The following is an 8544-nucleotide window of genomic DNA, read 5'->3' as shown; positions in this document are numbered from 1 at the left end:
ACATATAATGCAGAACGTCCAAAACATTTTTAAATGCAAACTCTTCGATCCAAAAGAAGACTTTTTATAGGTGACACTTTTGAAACAACAATACATGATATCAAGAACCACAACACGGGTCAAGGTTTGGGATCTTTAATGTCTAGTTAGGTACCACTGAAATGCTCAGTGGAGAGCAACGCTTTATTCTTAAGTTTGTTCTCTAAGCTCAACATACAGACTGCAAGCATGTATGTCTGTTCATATGTTGAAATGCTTGTTGCAACATTATCTAAATAAGAGGCCCTGATTCTGATCTAATCTGACTAACATCACTGTTGCTTAAAGTAATCTCTTCAACATTTTGCTGCAAACACCGTATGTCAGCTAAATCAGCAGCCTGGTCATCAGCTGTGGGTCTAATGACTGCCAGTTGTTTTCCTGAGGTGTCATCTAGGCTCCGTCCAGGTCAGATCACGCAGCAGGAGTCCAGTCAGCCCTCAGAAAACTGTCTGAACAGACTTTCAGTCTGTCTGTCCGTAAAGTGTGGAACGAAGTGGATTTGAAGGATCTCTGAGAATCCCTCTGAGAGAACTGGACCAACAAAGTGTTTCCTGCCCAGAAACAGAGACAGATCACAGCTCATTTTTAATCCACCTGAGCTGCCTTTAAGAATGTGCCTTTTGGCTCTAGAAACAAGTTGAGCAACATGAGAAAGGGTGCCATTCCAGGCCGGCTGCACTCACTTGTAGCTGTGGAAAACCATGTCGTTGACCTTAGCGTGTTTCCTGTCGGATGAAGCCATCTCACGAAACTGAGAATAAAAACAGTAAAGACTCCTCATAACCAGGATAAAACTAAGCCATCGGTAAAAACATGGGAGGTGTGGTAAAGTTATTCTTACTCTGTTATTGTGCTTGGCTAGCTCCAAACTGGCAGTGAAGAGGAAACAGCGACAGGAAACTCCCGCTGCTTTGGCCACGTCTATGTATCTGCAGAAAACACCCAAACAGCTCATCAGTGTGCTTCTTATGTAGGAAAAACTTTACATGTTTAGCAAAAGTTTCCTATAAAATATGTATATTGTTGATTTTTTTCAGTTAATGTAATGTTAAAGGCATATTTCAGACTTTTTAAGGCTGCATAGTAACCCTTATTGCTGAATTATAACAAATCAATTTTTCTGAGTTAATAACAGAAAGTATCAACCTTGAGAAAAGTGTCTTGAATGGATTTTAGAGCAAACTCAAGATGGAGTCCTCCACCCTGCCTGCAAACACTCCTCGGTCTGTGTTTAATTATAGCGATTGTTTACATAAAGTCGCACCCAGTAAAGGGGGTCATGACCAACGAACTAAAACATAAAAAGGACACACCCAAACACACAGAAAGACACATGGTCTGCTACAGTAACAGAGCTACCGTTTGCGAGACTCTGGGTCTGGGTTGGTGTTGTCCACAGCGACGCTTCGGCCTTCCCCAAGAGCGCGCTCACAAGCTGACACGCAGTTCTGCCAGGAGCCGAGTGTGTCCTGATGCACACAGGAGTGGAAATAAGCTTTACCAAACGGAACAGCAACACAATCACGACTCATTCAGTTAGCTAAGCTATACCATTTAGAAACGACCCACCCTGTTGACATAGACGTAGCCCTCTGGAATAATGTGGGTGTGGAAGAAGGTGGATTTACCAGCTGGAGAGGAAAGAAACCCGAACAAAAAAAAGATTATCTTGGTGCGCGGGCAGACCAGAAAGGTGACATACTCCTCCTGACAGTACCTGCAGGGTAACCAACAGCAACAATGACTTCTGTCTTGGTGGTGGTGAGAGAGGTGGACGGTGGGTCGAACAATCTGCAGGTGGAGTCAAGTTTCCGCTAATTCAGAATGAAAGACAACGATTAAGATACACACACCGATTATACATCTACACAGCAGAGGCTCATCGGCCCTGGGCCTGGATGTAAATAGGATCCTCCAATGAAAAGCTACAGTCCCTTTTAACATATTAGGTCTTTACAGGTTGCCTGATGAGTTTGATACTGAGACGGAGCAAAGCACAAGAGAAGGCTTATAATTCAGCATTCAGAAGATCTAAGCTGTGCTCACAGGGTCAAAGTCAGGCAGGCTGTAGGGGGCCCTCTTCCAACCCAAAAAGTACTCTTCTGGGGTGTGGAACTGCAACCCAATGTTCAGTGCAAACTGCAACAGAAAAAGAAAGGTTCAAGCTCCAATAAATAATCTATTCACTGACAGTTAACTTTTTGCACACAGGAAGTGATAGCAGGAGGAGGTCTTTCATGTAATAATTTTCTTTGAAGTTTTGTCCTTCTCATGTTTTAAAATAAAAAATAATCCTTATGAATATATAGCAGATATTTTTACACAAGGCCTTTCAATATGGAACCTGCAAAAACCAGAGACCAACATGAAAAAAGGACAGAAGGAAAGAAGGAGGGAAAGAATGTAGATGGAGAAGACACAAGGTGGGATGGAAGGGAGGACACAAGGAATGACAAGAAAGATAGAGTGGAAGGACAGACAAAATAAGAAAGGACACAAAGAAGGAAGAAATTACAGAAAAAAGATAGAAGGCAGGGTATAAGAAAGAAAGCGAGGAAGGAATCATGAGAAGGAAGAAGGAGAAAGAGACTTGGTAGGATAGAAAGAACACAAGGAAGGAAAAAGGAGGACATAAAAGAAGTAAGAAAAACAGAAAGAAAGGAGTGGTCAAGGAAAGACATAACATGTAGACAATAGGCTACAAAACAAAGTAAATATTCTTAATTTTCAGTTTTCTCTCCTAGAATTATCCAAACCTGGAACATATTTCAATGAAGTCCCAGCCTTCCTCAAACTGTGTAGGGACCCTGGGAAGAGCGATTCAAAAGAAGAGGGGAAATGAACTAAACCTTGCAGCTCTTACCAGTCTGTCACTGCAGGAGAAATCCTTCTTCTTCTTGCCAGGAGCCCAGTTCTCCGGCCTTCCTGCAGCATCTGGATACAGAGAGCCAATCAAGATGATGTGTGGATTTGTTAACAGAGGTGGTACCAAGTTTCAGAGCTGTCTTATGAGTCAAGCCAAAACAACTAACCCATGATTTAGTTTAGCAATGGTAGCTTACATGTTTGACAACAGCAACATGAAAAAAAGAGGATGTTTATAATTTGGACATCAAAACCAGACATCTGAGACTGGACCTACCGCCTACATAAAAACTCTGTGTCTTGTCGACAGTCACACCATCATTAGCCTGAGCAGGAAACACATCAGAGAAAGGATGCAACAGATTTCTTATTGATGAATTTGCTCTTCAGTGGTGAAAACGATGTATATCAGGTGTGGCAGGTAAGTTACGAAGGAGTGTACTTACTTTCTCACACAGGTGATTCCACATTCCAATCACAGGCTTTCTGCAAACACCAGGACCGCTGGCTACAAACACCTAAAACACAGAACAGGAAGAGATCAGGTGCTACTTCATGCTAAAAGAACCTGTGCAAGACTTGACCAACCTGCACGGGGAGCCGCAGTGTGGCGAGGACGTCCTCGACTTTTGACTTGAACACTTCCGGTCTCAGTTTGCCCCTAGCGATTCCCAGCTGGTTGGTGAAGAAAACAACCTGCAAAGGGATATCCAAGCATGTAACATCCAATACTGCACCAGCCTTTGCAAGAGCAAAGTACTAAAAAAACAGTCAAGCAGATCAAATGTTGTATTCCTTCGCACCTTATATCCTTTTTTGAGCAAGCTGGCCAGCCTGGGCTGAATCTCAGGGTACAGAATCCTGGTAAATCAACAAAGGACAGTTAAACCATCTACCATCTGTTACTTAGTTTGAACTTCTGTACATTTGGTTACATTGATTTGTAAAAATCTGAAAAGTGTGGTAGGCATTTGTATCCAGCCCCATTTACCTTGATAATTCTAAATAAAATCCAGTAACACCAAGCGCCGTCAGAAGCTACGTAATTAATAAACAGAGTTTGTCTGTGTGTAATTTAAACTCACTATAACTCCAGGTGTTTTCTGAAGGACTCAGAGGTTTGCTGGAGAACATTAGAAACAACCAGCATCATGAATACCAAGGAACACAGCAGGCAGGTCGGGAGCAAAGATGTGAAGAGGTTCAAGGCTGGGTTAAGTTATATAAACATATCCCAAACATTCAACATCTCACAGATCTTTGTTCAGTCCCTCATCTGAAAATGGAAAGGGTATGACTCCACTGCAAAACTACCAAGATATGGCTGTCTGGCAAAGGCTCGGCAAGGAGAGTTTTAGAGGTGCACAATATCAGAAAAAGATTTAATTGCCATTTCTGAAAATTACTTTTCTTCTTTTACCACTACACAATGTATCCACAACTCTTTGACGTCTTAGCCACTAGAAATATACACCAGGTGTGGGCATTAGGGGCAGTTAAGAGTCCATCTAGTTAGCCCCAAGATTCAGTACATTGTCGCTCTCTACTGAGCAATTAACAAAGAAGCAGCCAAATGGCCCATAGTTACTCTGGAGGAGCTGCATAAGGCCACCTCTCAGGTGGGATAATTTGTCATTACGACAACTTTTAGTGATGTACTGCCCAAACTTGGCTTTATGAAATATTAGCACATAGGATTTTATTATTGGCAGACATGAAAAAAAGTTTCCACAAACCATGTAGGAGACACAGCAAACATGTGCAAGAAAGTGCTCGGATCAGATAAGAGTGAAATACTAACACTGCATAAACTTAAATACACAGTGAAGCATGGTGGTGGTAGCATCATGCTGTGGGGATGCTTTTCTTTACTCAGGAAAAAAGAAGGTGGTTAGAACTGATAGGAAAATAGAGCAACCCTGGAAGAAAACCTGTTAGAAGCTGCAAACATTTGGCAGATTTTAGTCTAAAGGTGTGAACAGGTAAAAACATACCCCAGAAGACCTGAAGCTGTAACTGCACCAAAACATGGTAAAAAGCACAGACCCACGGGGATAAATACAAATGCAACCCATACTTTTGATTTGTAAAAACATTTCTGAAACAATGTTCTACTTTGTGTTGGTCTATCACATGAAACCTTATTAAAATACATTGACATTTGTGGTTGCAACATGACAAAATGTTTGAAAAGCCCAAACGTTATGCTATGCACCTCTGCAAGGCACAGTAGGTAGCAGACATGACAGAAATCAGAAAAGAACAAGTGGACCTGCACACACTGGAAATCAAAAAGGAACAATAATAATAGCATGGTTGTAAAAAAGTAAGCTGGTAAAGCGTAGGAGACTGGACATACTTCCAGTCATCAGGTGCAGTAGGAAATACTTTTCCAGATTTGGTGGTGATTATACATCCATCAATATCAAACCCAGCAATCTGAAAGCAGAGAACAGGCACACAAACCGTCTCTAGTTGTGCATAACACACATATATACGATTGAATATTGTGCTTTGTTCCAAAAAGGAACAACGCATTAGGAGGAAATCATTCCCTACCTTGTCGCTCGCTTTCACTCCTGCAGCGGTGTAAAACATCAGGTTTCCTGTCTGCTGCCAGCTGCTCGTCACCCACGCCTTTGCTGGAGATGAAGAAAGGGAAGACTGGGCGTCTTTTTTCTCCTCTGTCATGTTCGTTTTTGCAAACTCCTGCAGGTGCTTTAGTTTTTCCTCAGCGAGTCTCTCCTCCTCCTCATCCTGGTGGTCTAATCTCTGTCGCTTCACTTCAGGGTGGTACTGCTCTGGGCTCAGCTGCCTTTTAGAAGGCTGAACAGAAAAATTGTACATATAAGCTCAGTTTTTCACCTCACTCATATAATTTTATTGCTGGTATATCATAAATGTATAGAACAAATGAGAAGATTATATTTTACCTTAGAGGGAGAGGTGGAAAAGAAATCCTTGATGCTGCGTTTGGGCGTCGGACTCGCTTCGGCCTCTTTTCCATTTCTCCCTCCTTTAGTCTTATCTTTGGCTTTCAGGCCCTTTGCCATGCTGCAAGCTGCTGTTCCATTGGAGCTCAGAGAGCAGTTCAATGTAAACGGGTGGCTCTGGTTGACCAGGTAAAGGGTCCCTTGGTGGGTGAGTTTACCCGACTGACCCCGGCCAAGCTTTTCACCGTTCAGGAAACTGGGATTGGGCCCCAGCTGCAGGGAAAGAAATATGGCATATGTGGACGTTGGACTGCAGAGATTCCCATGGCAACAATTAGTTTATTGGCTCCCAGACAAGCAGGGCGTGTGTAAGAAAAATGTGCTGACCTCAGCTTTTTACATGAAATAAAAGAACTGATTTGATGGTCAAAGACTGTTTAGAGAGAAATGTTGCATAATCTGGCAGAGGTGTTATTGTAATTACATTTTATTTACACGTTAATAAACACAGAAGTTAAATCACCACCCTGGGCTGGTTTGTTTCCATACCTGAGTAACAACCACATCCTGCTCCTCATAACAAGCCACCACCTTCACTGAAACAAACACAAGGAAAGTTAAAATGGATTCTGGCACATGGCCACAGAGGAGGTGACATAATGGTGATGTGGTTTTAATTTTCCTACACTAAGACCAACTTAAAATTATTACAAATTACATTTTAACAACATATGTTCTCAAAACAAACCCCGGATATATACTGTCTTTCAACCACAGCTACTATAAATCATCAATTTCAAACATTATACAGACATAATTTTCTGTACATCTCCCTTGATTTTTGACAGCCAAGCACAAACATATACTTTCATTTTATTTAAATATAATTTGTATCTTTTAAATTCTGTTGAAATGACCAAACTCCTCACAGATTCCTTTTTAGCTTTCACACCAGTAAAACTGTAACTCTTTCAGCTTTCATTCAGTGCCTCTAACACGTAAGACCTAAGGCCTAAAGTAGATTGATCACTAAATATTACACTGAAGGCATCAAAACTATGAATTAATACATGTGAAATTATATACTGAACAAAAAAGTGTGAAACAACTGAAAATACGTCTTATATTCTAGGTTCTTCAAAGTAGTCACCTTTTGCTTTGATTACAGCTCTGCACACTCTTGGCATTCTGTTGATGAGCTTCAAGAGGTAGTCACCTGAAAAGGTTTTCCAACAGTCTTGAAGGAGTTCCCAGAGATGCTTAGCACTTGTTGGCCCTTTTGCCTTCACTCTGCGGTCCAGTTCACCCCAAAACATCTCGATTGGGTTCAGGTCCGGTTACTGTGAAGGCCAGGTCATCTGGTGCAGCACCCCATCACTCTCCTTCTTGGTCAAATAGCCCTTACACAGCCTGGAGGTGTGTTTGGGGTCATTGTCCTGTTGAAAAATAAATGATGGTCCACCTAAATGCAAACCGGATGGAATAGCATGCTGCTGCAAGATGCTGTGGTAGCCATGCTGGTTCAGTATGCCTTCAATTTTGAATAAATCCCCAACAGTGTCACCAGCAAAGCACCCCCACACCATCACACCTCCTCCTCCATGCTTCACAGTGGGAACCAGGCATGTAGAGTCCATCCGTTCACCTCTTCTGCGCCGCACAAAGACACGGTGGTTGGAACCAAAGATCTCAAACTTGGACTCATCAAACCAAAGCATAGATTTCCACTGGTCTAATGTCCATTCCTTGTGTTCTTTAGCCCAAACAAGTCTCTTCTGCTTGTTGCCTGTCCTCAGCAGTGGTTTCCTAGCAGCTATTTTACCGTGAAGGCCTGATTCACACTGTCTCCTCTTAACAGTTCTTCTAGAGATGTTTCTGCTGCTAGAACTCTGTGTGGCATTGACCTGTTCTCTAATCTGAGCTGCTGTTGACCTGCGATTTCTGAGGCTGGTGAAGAGTGTGCGGAGCAGTAATCAAAGCAAAACGTGACTACTTTGAAGAACCTAGAATATAAGACATATTTTCAGTTGTTTCACACTTTTTTGTTCAGTATATAATTCCACATGTGTTAATTCATAGTTTTGATGCCTTCAGTGTTTGTTTATATATATATATATATATATATATATATATATATATATATATATATATATATATATATATATAAGGCCCAGCAGTGCAGTCATTGAGTCCCTCTGTGCCTCACCCTGGTGCCTGGAGCATTTCTTGTCGGCCACTCCGGTCTCCGGACCTCGGCCCAGAATCACGGCCCGTCCATCCTGCAGAGAAATCCGGATCCCAGAGGGTCCAACCAGCGCACACGACATTTTTTGTAGCCGCTTTTAGCTACTTTTACTAACTATTTTAGAGCATCTGTAAAGGCAAACATAACAGTTTTTTACGCCCTGTTGCGTTGGAGTTTCCGGGTGTATTTTGTAACGCGGCTTAGAAAATTACCCGACAAATTTGCTTTCCCTTTTCGGACCGTTTTCAATGAAGAAACTAATGATTTGTTTAGTTGCAAGCTAGTTTTTCGTTGTACATGCGGTACTTCTGCAAATAGGCTCGTGTAGAAAAGTGGATTACACCTTAGTGTTCCGCAATGACTGATACGTACTAGGCCTACGCAACTGTGCGTTTTACCACTATTCAGCTAATTTCTGTCTTTTTTAATTCATGTAAAACTTACTATATTTCGCGGTCT

At 41.9% G+C, this 8544-nt stretch overlaps 1 protein-coding gene across 3 annotated transcripts; it reads right to left on the bottom strand.

Moving 5' to 3' along the window:
* Positions 1 to 119: 119 nt before the first annotated feature.
* Positions 120 to 8430, bottom strand: LOC124883853 (polynucleotide kinase 3'-phosphatase). 3 transcript variants are annotated; one of them, XM_047391256.1, is made up of 18 exons: positions 8298 to 8430; positions 8047 to 8213; positions 6390 to 6436; positions 5841 to 6113; positions 5467 to 5733; positions 5267 to 5346; positions 3711 to 3768; positions 3496 to 3603; positions 3354 to 3425; positions 3185 to 3233; positions 2906 to 2976; positions 2089 to 2181; positions 1760 to 1856; positions 1612 to 1673; positions 1402 to 1511; positions 884 to 971; positions 726 to 793; positions 120 to 593 (listed from the first exon to the last, which is right to left on the bottom strand). In XM_047391256.1, the coding sequence occupies exons 2-18, from the start codon at positions 8165 to 8167 to the stop codon at positions 473 to 475; spliced, it is 1785 nt and encodes a 594-aa protein (XP_047247212.1). In that variant the 5' UTR covers positions 8168 to 8213; positions 8298 to 8430; the 3' UTR covers positions 120 to 472. The 3 variants fall into 3 exon arrangements, with proteins under 3 accessions (XP_047247212.1, XP_047247211.1, XP_047247213.1); XM_047391255.1 differs by having other exon boundaries at positions 8047 to 8390; XM_047391257.1 differs by lacking the exon at positions 8298 to 8430 and having other exon boundaries at positions 6390 to 6431; positions 8047 to 8160.
* Positions 8431 to 8544: the final 114 nt, after the last annotated feature.

This window comes from Girardinichthys multiradiatus, chromosome 18 (genome assembly GCF_021462225.1).
Source record: "Girardinichthys multiradiatus isolate DD_20200921_A chromosome 18, DD_fGirMul_XY1, whole genome shotgun sequence".
Lineage (NCBI taxonomy): Eukaryota > Metazoa > Chordata > Actinopteri > Cyprinodontiformes > Goodeidae > Girardinichthys > Girardinichthys multiradiatus.
This window is presented reverse-complemented; position numbering and strand designations above follow the sequence as displayed.

Coding starts and splice junctions, on each gene's coding strand:
- LOC124883853 (XM_047391256.1), bottom strand. CDS start 8,167: ATGTCGTGTGCGCTGGTTGGACCCTCTGGGATCCGGATTTCTCTGCAG. Junction 5,734..5,840: donor TTTCCACCTCTCCCTCTAAG/GTAAAATATAAT, acceptor TTTTCTGTTCAG/CCTTCTAAAAGGCAGCTGAG. Junction 3,604..3,710: donor TGCTCAAAAAAGGATATAAG/GTGCGAAGGAAT, acceptor ATCCCTTTGCAG/GTTGTTTTCTTCACCAACCA.